The following is an 18,695-nucleotide window of genomic DNA, read 5'->3' on the forward strand; positions in this document are numbered from 1 at the left end:
GGGTTAATTCACTCGGTAAAAGGGATATCATCCCCAAATAAGTTTATAATCTAACCTAAACTATGGGTTGGGTTAATTCACTCGATAAAAGGGATATCATTTCCCCAGTTCTATACTTAAATTTGTTCTTATCATTAATTTAAAATTATTTAGATTAAAAATTAATTATGGTCCGCAAAAATTCATTTATAAAGGTAACAATTTAATTATTAAACTTTGTAGCAATTTAAAAATTAATTATGGTCCGCAAAAATTCATTTATAAAGGTAACAATTTAATTATTAAACTTTGTAGCAATTTAGATTATAAATTAGTTCACACATTTATATAGTTAACAGTACAACATTTATATGGTTAACAGTACCAATAATTATTGATCACGTTTTAAGAGAAATTTTCATTAAATCTTAATAATGATTTTCACGTCACAAATTAAAAAATATAGTGAATAAATTGTTAGATACTAATCTAAATTATTATTTTTTTTAATTTTAAAAATTGAAAAGAATTATATACTCGTGATAGTTGATATATTTGAAATTGATACAACTATTCTTATTAGCTTATTGATATAAAAAATGTTGTTAAAATGAGTGCACGCCTCAAATGAATATTGATTGGTGTTGAATATAGTTTTGATAACTCGAAATATTACTAAAATTATACACATATTGTACTTCAAACGAAATTGATTTGATTGACGAGATACGGTTGATATACTTCTAAAAAAACTACTAAAATGATACACTCTTGTTAGCTCAAATGAATGTTGATTGATATCTAATATGATGTTGATATACTAAATAATACTAAAATGATATGCTCATATTTTACCTAAAATGAATGGATATATCTAATATCAAGTCGTTACTCAAAATATTACTAAAATAATACACATGTTTTAGCGGGTATAAATTGCGAGATTAGCTTCTGATATACTAGAAGTATACTTAATATTAATAAAATGACACGCTCATGTTTGAAGCAATTGCATGTATGACAATCTAACATTTAAAAAAATATATATATAGCAAATCAAGTACAATTCAAATATAGTACAATGATGTAATAAATACATCTCGTCGCAAGTCTACCCGTGATTTCAATCTATGAATGATCGAGGTCTATCACTGTTTATAAGTGACCTCTCGCACTAAGGTCCACCATGGTTTGTTTGCATACCCAATGGCTATTATATTTAATATTGACATACCACATCGACATATCTCAATGTCGTTAGTCTTTCCACAATAGACATCTATTAATGATAAATCCATCACTAATTAAGATCTATCATCGATAAACTCCCAATCATTCATGTTTATCATTGACAATCAATATTTTTGTTAGTGATAGACATAAATAATCATTCATGTTTATCATTGACAATCAATATTTTTGTTAGTGATAGACATAAATAATAGACTACCAAACACGTAGAAATGATGGCTAATAAACATAAAAACAGCCTATCAGTAATAGAAAACTACCGCCGATGAACATATTAATGGATTATGAAGAATAGACACGAACTATTTATCATCAATTGACGTAAAAATGGTCTTTTAACAATACACAGAGAGATGGTCAGTAAAATAAAAATAGTCTATCGGTGATAGACCGTTCTTATGATATACTATTATTAGCGATTATAAAATCGAATAACGATAGACACGGGTACAAAGAGAACGTTTGAATACGCACATGAAATTTTGAAGGAAAAAATCGTCATATTTACAAATATAGCAAGCAAGGTTGACACCTATTGATTTCAAGTATACCAGAACACAAGGCAACAACATCTCAAATTCTATTATTTAAGCAAACATCGTTTCTTTTTGGCTTTCTATGACATTGTATGACTGTTTCCCGCTATACTTCTGGTGTTTTATCAACAAGGGAAGAAGGCATGGACATACAATTTCTTCAGTCTTATGCACTACAAAAAAAATGGGATGCAATTCGGAAATCTCAAGCACAAATATTGTAGTTTATATTGGAAGGGAAAAAGAGTACCAGTCATCATGTAGAGTCGAAGATACAGGCTCTAGGACTTCACGTTTTCCCTTATAAATTGCTCCACCTCAGATACTTCACCTGTTAATCCAGAGGCTTCAGCGACTGAAACTTTGTTATGGCACTGTGTGAACGAAAATGCTTTCCCAGGTACCCCGAGTGTGAAGTCATTCGACATATCAGCATCTGAGATCGCGCTTCTCGATACTCGTAATTTGTCGCTGTACAATCGTAGAAGACACAAGGTCGGGAATTGAAATAACATTATAATCAATGTATGGCAGATAATGATGGTAACAGCCCAAGCCCAAGCCCACCGCTAGCAGATATTGTCCTCTTTGGGTTTTCCCTTTTGGGCTTCCCCCAAGGTTTTGGAATGCTTCTCTCCCCTCCCCAACCGATGTGGGATCTCACAATCCACCCCCTTGAGGGCCTAGCGTCCTTGCTGGCACACGCCCAGTGTCTGGCTCTGATACCATTTGTAACAGCCTAAGCTCACCGCTAGCAGATATTACCTTCTCTTTGGGCTTTTCCCTTCTGGGGTTCTCCTAAGGTTTTAAAACACGCCTACCTAGAGGTTTCCACACCCTTATAAAGAATGCTTCGTTCCCCTCTCCAACCGATGTGGGATCTCACAATCCACCCCCTTGAGGGCCTAGCGTCCTCGCTGGCACACTGCCCGGTGTCTGGCTCTGTTACCATTTGTAACAGCCCAAGCTCACCACTAGCAAATGTCCTCTTTGGGCTTTCCGTTTTGGGCTTCCCCTAAGGTTTTAAAACGCGTCTGATAGGGAGAGGTTTCCACACCCTTATAAGGAATGTTTCGTTCCTGTCTCCGACCGATGTGAGATTTCAATAATTTGCTTAACAGATAATGAAAAGAATGTTCCTATTATGGAGAGAGTTGAAAGCCTTACATCTCTTTTTCCATCTGCCTATTGATAAACTCCTTTGTGTGGGCTGTCACCTTGTCTGTTTTATTGCATAGTATCAGGACAGGGATCTTCTTCTTCACGACACTCGCATTAGTCAGGATGTCATAGAGGTACCTTCAAGAGAGATCGAATTAGATTTAACTAATGACATGAGACATTTATTTCTGAGCTCGTTCGTGTACATGAGCACGAATTGCATCAGATATGTACAGCACACGTGAGTGCTTATGTTGCAAAGAGCATGCCTTCTATTATGAAATTGGATGTTTTACAGGGAGAGGAATGTGAGAACTTGGGATACTCGAGCTCGTGTTACACAACCATGCAGGACTCGTAGACTCGAAGCTTCTACATTCATATAGTAAATGTGCGCACGTATAAACAAAAAGTCGGAGAGGACTAATCCCTTACTCTGAAGCTGCACGACAGTTGGGTAAAAAATCCAAAGCATCCACCACAAAGACAACACCAGCTGCTTGAGGCAAGAAGTCATCTAGTTTGGCTCGAAGACGAGAGTGTCCAGGGACATCAATAAGATGAACAGGCTTCAGTTTGTCCTTCTACCAAGGCAAACATAGAGAAAAATATCTGTCAGTTTATGTCTGATCAAGTAATGTAAGAAAAATGTTAAGGCTGCTGAAAACAGAAACCACACAGCGTTGTTCGTATTAGTTTCGAAGCCGTAATGAATCAGAAGTCGAGCATTCTAATTTCATGAAAATCCGTTCTAGAAAACAAATTACCTTCGGTATTTCAGAATGAAGCACAAAAGTGCCCTCATTGGGTTCCATTGATGTAACAGTACCCTGATGAGAAGAACCATCACGAAGCTGCAAAGGCATAAAAACATCATAAATGATAGCAGAACATCTAAGAAGCTATGAAGCATCACCATAAACCCAATAGGATTTATGCTTGGTCTTTAATTATACATAACAACATTGTCAGCATCCAATCAATCATTAAATTAAACTTTGAAATATCGAGTACATCAGACACCGTGATCCATAACACAAAGTCAAAAGCATGCACGGACACTGTTTTACTAACTTCTTAACAGACCTTGAAGAATAGGTCGAGAACAGAAGGGGCATTCTTATATGCAATGGGGACAGAGTTCCAAAATAACATTAGTGCATTTAAGGCTACTTCTTGAAGAGATGGTGCAGAAACTCATATCGTAAAAGGCTTAATCATTCAATTCGAACAAAAGTAAACAAAGTATGCAAATGTAACAGCCTAAACCCACCACTAGCAAATATTATCCGCTTTGACTCGTTACGTATCGCCGTCAGCCTCACGGTTTTAAAACGCGTCTACTAGGGAGAGGTTTCCACACCCTTTTAAAAAATGTTTCGTTCTTCTCTCCAACCGACCAATGTGGGATCTCACAATCCACCCCCCTTGGGGCTCAGTGTCCTTGCTGGCACACTGTCGGGAGTCTGCCTTTGATAACATTTGTAACCGCCCAAATCCCCACTAGCAAATATTATCCGCTTTGACTCGTTACGTATCGCCGTCAGCCTCACGGTTTTAAAACACGTCTACTAAGGTGAGGTTTCTACACCCTTATAAGAAATGTTTCGTTCCCCTCTCCAAACGACCGATGTGGTATCTCACAATCCACCCCTTGGGGCCCAGCGTCCTCACTGGCATACCGTTCGGTGTCTGGCTCTAATACCATTTGTAACAGCTCAAACCCACCGCTAGCAAATATTATCCGTTTTGACTCGTTACGTATCGCCGTCAGCCTCACGGTTTTAAAACGCGTCTACTAAGGAGAGGTTTCTACACCCTTAGAAGAAATGTTCCGTTCCCCTCTCCAACCAACCGATGTGGTATCTTACAATCCACCCCCTTCGGTGCCCAGCGTCCTCATTGGCACACCGTTCGGTGTCTGGCTCTGATACCATTTGTAACTGCTCAAACCCACCGCTAGTAAACATTGTCCGTTTTGACTCGTTACATATTATCGTCAGCCTCCCGGTTTTAAAACGTGTCTACTAGGGAGAGGTTTCCACATCCTTATAAGGAAGGTCTCTCCAACCGATGTCGGATCTCACAGCAAAAGACTAATGAATCAAATATATCAGGCCAATCATTTCCAGTTGTCAAATTCTCGATAAATTAACAGGGCAGGTTCTAGTGTTTGAATGAACAAACCAGTAATGCAGAGGCTTACTTGATAGAAAAGAACAGTTTTCCCGCTTCCACTGAGCCCACTAAGTACAATGGTATTCGATTTTCTGCCCTTGAACAAGCGAGCTGCAGAGTGGAGGAGAATCAATTTCAAATTCCAAATTTCTTCGCGATATACAATTACAGAAAGCGATGATAAAGAGGAGACTCACTGAATAAGAGAAGTAGAGTCGTCAATAACAACACACCAACCCCAACGTAGAGTTGAATTGGGGGAATTTGGCGAACAATCTCCGAGCCTTGTTCCAGCCATTGCTCCATCTGAACCTTCAATTGATCCACCTGAACCTTCCACAGCTCCATACCGTCCATTTTTCAACCTTTTTTGTCAATATACTCCAGAAATTCAAGTCCTCAAATTGAGCCACAAGTTTTCAGTCAAAATTTCCTCGTTCCCCAAGGTCTGTACGACCCTATGTCCAGACGAAATCAATCGGCGACATTAGAAGGAAACCGCGAAACATAGATCACGAAATGAAGAATCGAGGAAAATAATACCTGATCCAATAATTCCGCTGCAAATCAGAAATGCGATGAGAATCAAATTTGGGGATGAATGAAATTACCCAACAAGCTCGTGGCAAGCCCTAGAAGTCCAGTAGTGCTTCTTTCCCTTTCTTCTTTCTTTTATTTTCATTTTTTTTTTTTTTTTTCTATTTTAGATTTTCATTTTCTTCCTCTAAAATTTTCTAAAACTCCCACGTGCAAAGCAATTTTCACGTTTATATAATTTAAACAACATATTTCTTATTTTATTATTTTTATTTTTTAATATATAATTTTTTTTAATATAACTTCTACTTAAAAATATAAAACACAAAAAATAATAATAATAATAATAATTTATTAGTAAAAATACTAGATAATAATCAACTTAATTTCAAGCGGGGTATATGTGATGTCCCACATTAGTTGGGAGGAAAACAAACCACCATTTATAAGGGTGTGGAAACCTTCCACCAGCAGACGCGTTTTAAAGCCTTGAGGGGAAGCCCGAAAGGGAAAGCCCAAAAAGAACAATATCTGCTAACGGTGGATCTGGGTCGTTACAAATGGTATCAGAGCCAGATTCCGGACGATGTGCGAGCCTTCTCGTTGTTCCCCGAAGGGGGTAGACACGAGGCGGTGTGCCAGTAATGACGTTGGGCCCAAAGGGGGGTGGATTTGGAGGCGATCTCACATCGATTGGAGGAAGGAAAGAGTGCCAGCGAGGACGTTGGGTCCTGAAGGGGTGGATTGTGATGTCCCACATTGGTTGGGAAGGAGAGGATTTGGGGCGGTCTCAGGGGGTGGATTGTGATGTCCCACATCGGTTGGGGAGGAGAGGATTTTGGGGCGATCCCACATCGATTGGAGGAAGAAAAGAGTGTCAGCGAGGACGTTGGGTCCTGAATGGGGTGGATTGTGATATCCCACCTTAATTGGGGAGGAGAACAAACCACCCTTTATAAATTTTTAATACTCTTTAACATTTTTAAAATTACAAAAATACTTAATTTAAAAAAATATATATAAAAAATATAAGTTTTTTTATTTTTTTATTTGTTAAGTTATGAAATACTTTTATTATTAGTGTATAGCTAAAATCGTTAATACTGTATTTAAAAAAATACTCATGAACTTTCAAACATAACATTAAAAAATATAAAAATTATTTTTTAGGGGTAGTTAAACAGTTTTTATCGATATATTGATGACAGTTATTTATTTTACAAAGGTTAATAATGTTAATGCTATTTTTAAAATTTATAATTTTAAATATTATAATAAAAATAAGAGTAGAAGGTACTTTTTAAAATTCTAACTTATTTTTAAAATATTATTAAAATTTTAATAAAAGTTTAAGTGTACTTTTTAAATTTTAGAATATAAAATTTATTGATATTTTTATTAATTTAACCATAATTTATATTGATATTTTTATTAATTTAGTTTTCCTTTTCAAAATATTTTAAAATTAACGAAAAATAAAATAAAAGGAAAATGCAAAAACATATTGAATAATTGGTATTTTTTTCTGGAAAAATGTAAAATTATTATATTGGGGAAATAAATGAAAATTACCTGTCAAGGAAGGGTTAGTTCAGTTGTTTGGTGTGGTAGGTACAGAACGTGACCATAAATTTGCTGCTTGTTGAAGGGAAAATGGCAATTTTTTTATCATATTCAACGATTATAAATACATATACAGTTGAATCTGTAGATTTCAACTTCAAATCTCGATTAGATCGCAGTTTAACCCAACTCACCACCAATCCGTAAGGATTTCTCTACCTTTTCTCTGATTCTTGTTTCGGATCGGGATTTCTTATTTTCTGCATGTTCAAATCTTATGATCTTTAAGCAATTTGTTGAATACGGTTGGTTTCATGTTTTGTTTTCGCGATTTGCTAATGGATTTCTTCTCTGGTGCAATCTAGGTTTGAGAAATGGCGCGCAAGAAGATCAGAGAGTACGATTCGAAGAGACTGTTGAAGGAGCACTTCAAAAGAATTTCTGGCCGTGATTTACCGATCAAATCAGCTCAGGTGAGTTTTGTTTTTCTTCGCCGCTAATGGAGATGTAGGATCCTTTGAGTTACGTTTTGCTTCTCTGGATCTGTGGTTTACTCTTTCTGTTTCACATTTCTTGGGGGAAATTGTCGCCATTAATTCAATTAATGTCTGTCGACGAGATGAGACCAGAAATTTAAGGAAGTTTTGAATATCATATACAATCACAATCTAGATTGTATCTAATTTTGTTTCGTTTACAACAATGCTTCATTTTCGACATACTAGGTCAGAGATTCAACCGATTTCAACGAGCTAGTTGAGAAGGAACCGTGGCTGTCATCGTCGAAATTGGTTGTGAAGCCTGACATGTTGTTTGGAAAGCGTGGTAAAAGCGGTTTAGTTGCACTAAACCTAGATTTTGCTGAAGTAACTGGTTTTGTTAAGGAACGCCTAGGGAAAGTGGTACTATTATCTACTTTCTATTGTTCTTCATCATCATTTTAGTCCATTTTACATTATTTTTTCTGCTTTAGGGAGTACATTATTCCTTTCTGTTCTTAATTCCTCACTAGGTGGAGATGGGTGGATGTAAAGGACCCATTACGACGTTTATCGTCGAGCCCTTCGTCCCACACAAGGAAGAATTCTATCTGAATATTGTCTCAGAACGGCTTGGCTGTAATCTAAGCTTTTCAGAATGTGGAGGAATTGATATCGAAGAGAACTGGGATAAGGTATGGCTGAGTGCTTAGAAACTCGAGTTCGTTCTTTCTCCATCACGTGATCTTTTAGTTTCCTAATTCATGATGCTATGTGTAGGTCAAGACCATATTTGTTCCGACAGGAGCATCCCTTACATCGGAAGTGTGCGCCCCACTTGTTGCCACGCTTCCTTTAGAGGTACTTTCAACATAAACAGTTCTAATTCAAATTCCTGATGCTCATTGTTCTAGCATAGGATTCCGGAACCCTGAATGAACTTCATCGTACCGTAGTGTTTTGTGCTCACTATTAGCTGTAGAGAGTTGACATGAAGTTTACTTGTTTAATCCAGATCAAGGGGGAAATTGAGGACTTTATCAAGTCTGTTTTTGCTCTATTTCAAGGTGCTCTACTTTATTCTTTTTCCTGATATTGGAAATTCTGGAAGAAAGAAATTAGCAGCTTGTAGAACTCCATCTCAATTCTTGGGTCCATATTTGCAGATTTGGACTTCACTTTTCTGGAAATGAATCCCTTCACATTGGTTGATGGGAAGCCTTATCCATTGGACATGAGAGGCGAACTAGATGATACTGCTACTTTTAAGAACTTCAAAAAGTAAGAACATTTTTCTTTGCTTAAAAAACAGATGATGTGATTTTTTTTCAATACTATTAATTCCTTTAATGCATGAGCTATACTATATATTGTCATCATAAACTGCATTATCTCTGTAGGTGGGGTGATCTCGAGTTTCCGTTACCATTTGGAAGGGTTATGAATGCAACAGAAAGCTTTATTCATGTCCTAGACGAAAAGGTCAGAAAGGGTTTCCTGTCCTATACATTTTTCTACAAACGTCTTAAGAATCTTGTCCTACTTTCATCTCTGAAAACCGACTGTTTTTATGTTAGAAGTAAGATTTATCCGCGTTAATAGTTCTCCGGCATCCACATTTTCATATACACGTTTATATCTGAGTTCTGATAGAGAACTCTGAGGATTCTGTTTTGACTCAAGGATATTAAATATTCCAAAGCTGAGGTGAAATCATGTAGTCCCAATGTGTCACAATCGTGCTCTTACCGGACGTTTGTAAGCGATTGTGTGGCACTCACTCTTACCATTGAGTGAGTCGGTCAACTCGAAATTGTGTCGCCTTCGACTAGACAACGTATATCCAAGCCTCTAGCCCCCTTTTAAGAAGATTATAGAAAACTGAGGTAAATAGATATTTTGGAAAGAGAGTTTGAAAGCAAGATTGAGAGAAATGAAGAAAGCAATGTTATAGGTTACAGGTGTAAAAGGCAACCCAACGACTTAGTAGCATATAACTTCGAGTAGGAAGGATTGACGACTAGTCGCACCCCTTATAGTACATTTTGAGGCATTTCAGGTCTATTAGGCGTAGACATGATTCTGCCGAAACGTCATACACTTAGAAAATACAGTAAAGAAACTATACATCATGAAAGTGAAAGGAAAGCAATAAAGTGATACAACACAAGGGTATTGGCATGCAACGGGCATGCGGCCATTGGACAACACGCCTTAGACAAACATGACTGTAACACAATACACATCGATTCCTAACTATCCAGTACGGGCATGCGGCCATTGGACAACACGCTTTAGACAAACATGACTGTAACACAATACACATCGATTCCTAACTATCCATTAGGGCATGCGGCCATTGGACAACACGCCTTAGACAAACATGACTGTAACACAATACACATCGATTCCTAACTATCCAGTTCTCTAAGATTGAATTTAATTCAGATGATATGTATTTACATTTACTTTACCTGCAGACTAGTGCATCATTGAAATTCACTGTCTTGAACCCAAAAGGAAGAATATGGACCATGGTTGCAGGAGGAGGTGCAAGTGTCATATATGCAGACACGGTACACTTGCAAGATCGAGTCCTCTTAACTCCGTGTCCTGTTATAACGTACTAATGAAACTTTCTTGTTTCTATAAGGTTGGAGATCTTGGTTACGCCTCCGAGCTAGGGAATTATGCTGAATACAGTGGAGCACCAAATGAAGAGGAGGTCTTGCAGTATGCCAGAGTTGTAATTGATGTAAGCACTCTTCCTCCACCTTAAGATCAGATGGTCAGAATGACTCGTTCATCGCGATACCAATGACGAGCAAAGTTTCATACTAAGGCCCTTTTCTTCCATTTTTTCGTCTTTTTGGTAGTGTGCAACTGCAGATCCCGATGGTCGTAGTAGAGCGCTTGTGATTGGAGGAGGAATAGCTAACTTTACCGACGTAGCTGCTACTTTTAACGGCATAATCAGGGCCTTGAAGGAGAAGGTAAGATCTAGTAATTAAGTTCCAAAACAAACCATAATTCTTTTCCGCCATTGTCAGCTAAACATCCGAACTTGTTCAGGAAGCAAAGCTTAAAGCAGCAAGAATGAATATATATGTAAGGAGAGGAGGTCCAAACTACCAGAGGGGGTTGGCCAAAATGCGAGCACTCGGAGAAGAACTAGGCGTTCCAATCGAGGTACCGCCCTCGAACACTCGTTTTACCTCAACTTTTTATGCATTTTAACATTCAGTACTGATATTTCATCCATGTTCTGTTGTAGGTGTATGGCCCTGAAGCGACCATGACTGGTATATGCAAGCAGGCCATTGAATGCATCACGGCAGCCGCGTAAGTTTCCATTATCATCTGTGCCAATGTTGGAGAATCTGATGGACTTTTTTTTTCATTTCACTGCATCCCTTGCCTTCCTTTCTATAGTTTTATTCTCGAATTCGCCATTGATCTTAGTTAAATCAAGATTGAACCTTTGATAGTCTTTGAGTTGAGGCTTTTGTGGGTCACAAAAGTTCTGTTGATCTTATAATAAAAGTTTACTCAGACATGAAAAATATTTTAATGAAGTATTAATAGTTCTAAATCATTTCATATGAAATTCGTTTCTTTATAGCGATAACAATTCAAGTCCATGAATTTGGATTTATTTAGCTTTGTAGCTTATAAATATTTTAATTAGGTTAGGAGTAAACCAGTTCGAATCAAATGGATTCATTAGGGACCAAAGACGTGCAATGTGTCACAATCGTACTTTTTTTGGCATCAAACTTTTGCGATTGTGCGGCATTCATTCTCAATATGGAGTGAGTTAAGCCAATTTGGATTCGCGTCGCCTATTGGAGAAAAGGTTTGGCATTCACTCCCAATACGAAGTGAGTCAAGCCAATTTGAATTCGAGTCGCCTATTGGAGAAAAGGTTTTAGAAATCAGAGTTTGAAAGCGAGATTGGAAAAAAGTTTGAAAGAAGTTTGAAAGTAGTTATATGGCTATAAACAAAAAAGGAAGCACCACAGCTTAAATATCATATAACTCGGAAAGTTTGAAAGTATTTATATGGCTATAAGCCGAAAAGGAAGCACCACAACTTAAATATCATATAACTCGGGTAAAAAGAATTGACAACTAGTCACATCCCTCTATAATATATTTTGAGGCGATTTAGGTTTGGTAGGTATATACATGTCCAGCGGTCATACAAAATCTAGATGGGAGGAGTTGGCGACTGGCGATTTTGGTCTAATAGGCCTAAACATAATTTCGTTGAATAGTCAAGAGAAGATCCAATGGTAAAACGAATAGTCAAGAGAAGATCCAATGGTAAAACAATACAACGTGAAATAAAATAAAGGGTTCAGCATGGCATGGCATAAAGAGTATGGCGTGGCATGAGCATGCGGCCACAGACAATACACCCTAGACAAGCATGATCGTGACACAATGCACACGCTCCATTTAGAAGTCGAGGCCAACGAAGGGAGCTAGGTTTCTTCTCGCTGGGGCCTTTTTTGTGTTTTTCAAAGTTCGTTCCATATTGAGCTTGATTCATCCCTTCATTAGTGGATTATAGACATAGATTTTGAGTCAAGTATCCATAACACTAGCCCGCACTTCGTAATTAGGATGGATGGTTCGACTTATTATTATAGATCGGGTGTATAGAGACTAATTTAGGAGCACAACTTCAAAAAAATTCCTTATTCTATCTTTTGATAACTCGTTAGATTTATTTTTATACGTGAACAATCTCAATCTCCTAAATATTATTTAGAATAGTTCATCGTCCTCACTTCGGCCAATTTTTGGGCTTCTTAGATTTAAATGGTCCAACACCTAGATTTAAAACCAAAGGCTCGAACTTTCTTACGACTGAACTTACTTGTTCATGAATTTTCAATTTTGTTCACGATAGATTCCTAAATTCTTTCACTTTCAATTTAATATTTAATATATCATTGTAATATTCAACACTTTTTTTTATTCCCGAAACTTTGTATACAAAATTGAAAATTCATGGTTTCATCGACGAAAATATTATTATTCAGAATTTGTAAGCTTTTTCAAAAACAAAAAACCAAAAATTAAATTATTACCATTTAATATATTCAAAATTTTCAAACATTTATATTAAAATAAATTCCACAAATTCCTCTTATATTAAAGCCAATTTTGTACTTAGAAATTAAAATATATAATTTTTAAATAATGTAAAAATAAGTACTAGAAAAAGAATATCTTAAATAATAATATCACTGTACTTTCCTAAAATAAAATAAAGAATTAATTTTATTTATAATCTGAAAATGGTCCAAGAGCGAATCCTGGAACTTCTCTTTTTGACCGGGCCTTGAATTTGCTTTTATTTAAATAAAAAATAAATAAATATTTGATTACAAACTGGGCCGGGCTGAGCCCAGCCCATCATCCTCTCACTTTACCCGTACTTTATCTCTCTCCATGTTTTCTGGACGGGAGCTTTTCACATCTTTTTTCGATCTCATCAAAAGTGCATTTTAAACTTTTTAATTCTTTTATTTTTTTTTTAATTTTAATTTTTTTGTTAATCCAACTAATCTTTATCAAATAATAAAAATTCAAATTAATGAGTATAAAAAACATATATTATTTATATATATTTTTGAAAAATTACACTTACGCATGTCGATACTTCAACCCATTTTTTATCACGTTTAGATAAACCGAAGCAGGACGAAGGACAATGACACGAAATACACAATACGAGTACGTATATTTGTAGACAAACCCTTTATACTAAAACCCACTGAAACACGTATGGGTTCAAGGAAATGATCGCTCGAATATTGGATAACAGTTGTTAAACTATGTTGGAGAATACAAATCGAAAAATAATTATTGACAATGACACAACAGAAAAACAACACGTATGGACAATGACACGAAATACACAACACAACAATAATACGAATACGTATATTTTTAGACAAACCCATTATACTAAGACCCACTGCATAGATATGTCCGAGCGAGTCGATCTTTATATGTTTTGGCCAACCTCCTACGGCAAAATAGGCACAAGAAAAGAGCAATAGACTGGACTAAAAACGAGAGAGTTGGAGTAGGTGAGTTAGTCCTCACTGACCTGAGCGAATTCGATCACCTAGTAGGCCTTTGATTTCGTAGGTAACATCACCAAAGCGTATCATCAGATTTGACTATGAAGGTCTTCCCGTTCCTTCATCTGACTTATGTTCTTCATGTAGCATTCAGATCAAAACATGTATGGGTTCAAGAAAAGAATCGCTCGAATATTGGATGACAGTTGTTAAACTAGGTCGGAGAATACAAATCGAAAAATAATTATTGAATTAAATAAAGATATGTATATATATAATTGTAAAAATAAATATAAAATTGACATACTAATTTTCAATTAAATTAATTAGATTTTTCAGCTCACAAAGTCTTTTGAATATTTGACCAGTCGTTGACCCAACACATTCTCTATCCAATCGCATCAAAACACGTGGAATATATATATATATATATATATTTATTTATTGGGTAAGTCAAATGGAATGGAAGTTGGTTGGTTTAATTAATGAGAGTCATACGGGGGCATCAAATGAAAACGACATGTCGCAACGCTGGAGTTGCCACGTGGGTGTTTGACTTAGCGTTAACCTTAATCAATTAGGAGGATAATGGTGATTATAATTTATATAATTACCTATTATTATTCCACGACCAAGATTTGTAATTCGAAAACCTTTTGAACCGACAAATCGGAAGTCGGTAGCCTTTAATCACAATGTAAATTTAAAACCCTCTTTCACTAATCAGGGTGGTTTTTGGAACACGTGTACTAATTTACTCTTAATTATGTTTTAGAAAACTAATTAATTAGATTATTATTCTCTTAATCTTATCTTCCTCACGTTGACTTGCCTTTTCAAGGTTCTTAAATTGCTAAGTCAAAACTTAATATAAAGTTTTTAAATTAATATATCCGAATGTCTAATTTATAAATTTGTGGACTTAATTTAATTGTATATTTAAAATATCGATTATTAAATATTTAGTTCTATTTTTTTTTATTTTTTTTTAAATTAATTTATAATTACTAATTTTAATAATAAATATTTTGAAAATACCAGAAAAATACCTTTAAATTTTAATTTTTATTAAAGAATTCAAAATCACCTTCAAATTTTTTAAAAATTTTAAAAATAATCTTATTATTAAGTTCAAAAATAAATTTAAAAAATAATCTTATTATTGACCTAAAAACTTTTTTTTAATTAAAATTAAAAGTGTTAATACTATTTTAAAATTTTATATGTTTCTTAAACGTGTACTAACGTATATTTTTTTTTTTTAACTTTATTTTTTTTAGGTAAAAAAATATTAATGAATTTTTTTGAAATTTTAAGGATGTTTTTAAAACGGGTCATTTTTAAAGAAACGGTTTACATCCAAAACTAACTATTGAGGTAATTTTTAGATTTTTTTAGATAAAATATAAATTTTAAGTATAATTTAGCGTTTGAAATTTGATTGAAAATTATAATATTTTATTATAATATAAAATATAATCCTAATTTTAAAAATTAAATGGTTATGAAACAAAGTCAAACTCAAATGTATATTTTGCACGCTCATTTTTTTAATATTTAAATTTAATATTTTGATACAACGAGTTCACGTCGTTGTTTTCTCGTTTAAATATTTAAGATTGATGCTCTTTTTGTTAAAATATTAGTTTACGTCGTTTCAAATATTTAAATTTAACTTTTAAAATTCATTTTTATAGCTTATGTTAAAATTTGAATTTAATTTTTATTCAATTGAGTAATAGTAACAATAATAATTTCTCAAAATATTTCCAAAATTCAGAAATAAAAATAAATAATTTCCAAATTCTCAGCCGTTGGATGGTTGTCCAATTCAAGAGAAACGTGATGAGAAGGTAAGATCGAAGGGTGGAGATTTGATATGAAACAGAAAACTGTTGTCTGTAGCTTGAAGCAAGAAAACGACATGGTTTCAGGCAGGATTTGTTTTCAGTTGCCGTAAAAACGACAAATCGACCCATCAATCAATCAATCAGTAAGCAGTATTTTATTTATAAAAAGACCCTACCAACAAACTTGGAACCCCCCCAACTTTTTGCAAAACGGACCCTCAATCCTCTACTTCGCACACCACCGTAACTCTCATCTGATTATGCCACCTTTCTAATCAGACGGTCTATATTCCATGGACCCCACCCCGAGTACGCACTGTAAGAACGGTGGAGCTTCCCTCTCTTTTTTTAAGTTTAATTAATTGGGAGGAGGTGACCACGTTGGGGTTCTGTCGGCCCTCAACTATCACATTACCAGAATCATGTCGGCCACCGTGTAAAAAGGTATTTTTCGAATATTTTTTTTTGTAATCCTAAATTCCTTTAATTTTTAATATATATTATTTAATAGGTCTATAAACTTTATTTAATATTTAATAACTTTTTCTATTTTTTATTTTTAATTATTGAATATTAATATTACATATCAAATTACTTTTCTTATATTACTAATTATGACGTTTCATTTTCAATTTTAGATCTATTAGATTAAAATAAATGAAGACAATCATTAGGGTTAGAAGCTGCTCTCGAGCTATGCCCTGATTATTAAATATGATAAACTTCAAGAATGTACATAAGAAGATTTCTTGAGAAAGACCATAAGAAGATTCTCGAGAGATGGATGAGAACTAGAGCTGTCACATTTGTTTTTTTTTTTTTTTTTGTTCCGATAAATATAACCATATGAGTGTTCTCTGAGTGAATTTTTCTATTTCAATTTTTAACAAGTGGAAAATTTGGTTGAGTGGTCTAAGGTGCTAGATTTAGGCTCTGGTCTGAAAGGGCGTGGGTTCAAATCTCACAGTTATCACATTTTTATTTTTTTTCAATAAATATAACTATATGAGCGTTCTCTCTGTGAATTTTTCTATTTCAATTTTCAACAAGTGGACAATTTGGCCGAGTGGTTTAAGGCGCCAGATTTAGGCTCTAGTCCAAAAGTGCGTGGGTTCAAATCCCACAGTTGTCACATATTTCTATTATTGAATCCCACAGTTGTCACGTACAATTTGGCCGAGTGATCTAGGCACTAGATTTAGGCTCTGGTCTGAAAGGGCGTGGTTTCAAATCCCATTATATTGAACATTCCCTCACTGAATTGAGCAATTTGGCCATGCTCTAGTCCTCCGAAAGTGGGTCAAAAAATTGATAACCCGAACAAGTTGACTAAGTTTGAAAAATGTGTAAACTAAATTCGAACCCGACCCACTAAGACCTCTAAAATATATATATTTAATTAATTATAATCTCTAAGGATTTTTGTCATTTTTGTTCTCTTTTTTCAATCGACCCCATGACATATCTTATAACACAATTATAACCTTATAGATATGGATTTTATGAATTTGATTGACGAGGACAATTTTGTATTAGTTATTTATTTTATTTATTTTTTTTCGGACAGAAATTTAGTGGTTTGAAATAATACACTGAATAAATAAAATAAAACACTCTCTGACCCCATTTTTATTATTATTTTTTAATTATAATTTATATTCCTGAATTTTCGATAATATTATAAATATCTAATTGGATAATGTAGTTATTTAATACTTTTTTTATCGATAAAGTTAGTATTTAATTATATTTTCATTTTCTCGAACTACACAAAGCGCGCAAGTTCTAGAAAGCTGATTTATTATTATCATTTACTATAAACAGATATTAAATATTTTTTATTAGCATTTTTATTAAATAAAAATAAATGACTATTTTTACTATAAATTAAATAAATGATAATTTATTATTATCATTTAACAATTTTTTTAATGGTTAAATTCTGCATTTTTATTAGCAATTTATCCCAAGCTAAATTACCCAAAAATGAATATTAAATATTATAAGCTTTTTTTTAATAATTATTATCATAAAAATACTACATAAGTCCGAGAGGAAAACGAAACATTTCTTATTAAAGGTGACATCTCACTAATAGACGCGTTTTAAAATCTCGAGGAGAAGCGGAAAGTCAAAAAAGACAATATCGGGTCGTGGTTGGCTTGAGTTATACAGGCTAAATTAATAAAAAAAACAATGTTACACTTTGTCTAGAAAATAGACTGGAACTTTAAAATATTTCAATAATTTCCTTAAATTTTAAGGTTAAAGGGTATTAATGTAATTTTTAAAAGTTCGGGTCTATTTTTTAGATATTACTAACCTAATTTTTTTTTATTTTTTTTTTAAGGCGAAGGGTATTAATGAAATTTTTTATCCCAATCGAAATGATATTTTAAAAGTTTAGGATATGAGAAAAATTTAGAGATATTTTTTATTAGAAAAGAGATATTTTTATTAATTTAATAAAAAAAATATTTATTAAAAGATGAAATAAAGATGAAAAGAAAATACATAGAAAAGTAGAAGCGAGAAAGTAAATAAAAAATAAAATATAAAATATATAATAAGATAAAATTGGAGGTTTATTTGATAATGATACGGATTGCTTTAAAAGGTCCACACTGTGAGGACAACTACGAGTTCCAAGAAAATGCATAAACACACATGTCTACGTGTCACTTTCTCTCAAATAATGCAACCAATATATTATATTTACATTTTTTTTTAATTAAGACGGTTAAAAAATTCGATTAATTCAACCCAACCTAACCCATCGGTTGAGTTATGAATGTATTTTCGGGTTGGGTTTAAATAAAAGAAAAAAAAAACGTATTTATTATTCACATTCTTACAAATATTTTTTAATTAAATAAGTAAATAAATATTTAAGTATATAGTTAGTAACTAGTTATGAATCACGACTCTCTACAGTGAGATGATATTGTCCACTTTGAATATAAGCTCTCATGATTTTGCTTTGTGCTTCTTCAAAAGGTCTCATACCAATGGAGATAGTAATCTACTAGAGTTCTACATGGCTGGTAATAACACTAAGGG

At 34.0% G+C, this 18,695-nt stretch overlaps 2 protein-coding genes across 4 annotated transcripts; one reads left to right on the forward strand and one right to left on the reverse strand.

Annotated features, from left to right (window-relative positions):
- Window positions 1-1,678: 1,678 nt before the first annotated feature.
- On the reverse strand, window positions 1,679-5,805 carry LOC111802381 (uncharacterized). Of its 3 annotated transcripts, XM_023686724.2 has the most exons (8): window positions 5,649-5,805; window positions 5,303-5,563; window positions 5,134-5,216; window positions 3,695-3,781; window positions 3,363-3,511; window positions 2,934-3,065; window positions 2,017-2,237; window positions 1,679-1,939 (listed from the first exon to the last, which is right to left on the reverse strand). In XM_023686724.2, the coding sequence occupies exons 2-7, from the start codon at window positions 5,460-5,462 to the stop codon at window positions 2,048-2,050; spliced, it is 801 nt and encodes a 266-aa protein (XP_023542492.1). In that variant the 5' UTR covers window positions 5,463-5,563; window positions 5,649-5,805; the 3' UTR covers window positions 1,679-1,939; window positions 2,017-2,047. The 3 variants fall into 3 exon arrangements, with proteins under 3 accessions (XP_023542492.1, XP_023542491.1, XP_023542493.1); XM_023686723.2 differs by having other exon boundaries at window positions 1,679-2,237; XM_023686725.2 differs by having other exon boundaries at window positions 1,679-2,237; window positions 5,303-5,553; window positions 5,649-5,801.
- A 1,446-nt stretch (window positions 5,806-7,251) lies between these two features.
- On the forward strand, window positions 7,252-11,279 carry LOC111802379 (ATP-citrate synthase alpha chain protein 2). Its single transcript, XM_023686719.2, has 13 exons — window positions 7,252-7,408; window positions 7,571-7,678; window positions 7,931-8,107; window positions 8,218-8,379; window positions 8,465-8,545; window positions 8,700-8,751; window positions 8,851-8,965; window positions 9,085-9,166; window positions 10,165-10,260; window positions 10,338-10,439; window positions 10,561-10,677; window positions 10,757-10,873; window positions 10,959-11,279. Exons 2-13 carry the CDS (start codon window positions 7,580-7,582, stop codon window positions 11,028-11,030), a joined length of 1,272 nt encoding a protein of 423 aa, XP_023542487.2. The 5' UTR covers window positions 7,252-7,408; window positions 7,571-7,579; the 3' UTR covers window positions 11,031-11,279.
- Window positions 11,280-18,695: the final 7,416 nt, after the last annotated feature.

The sequence above is a fragment of the Cucurbita pepo genome, chromosome 9 (genome assembly GCF_057944985.1).
Source record: "Cucurbita pepo subsp. pepo isolate OVF chromosome 9, ASM5794498v1, whole genome shotgun sequence".
Taxonomy (NCBI): Eukaryota; Viridiplantae; Streptophyta; class Magnoliopsida; order Cucurbitales; family Cucurbitaceae; genus Cucurbita; species Cucurbita pepo.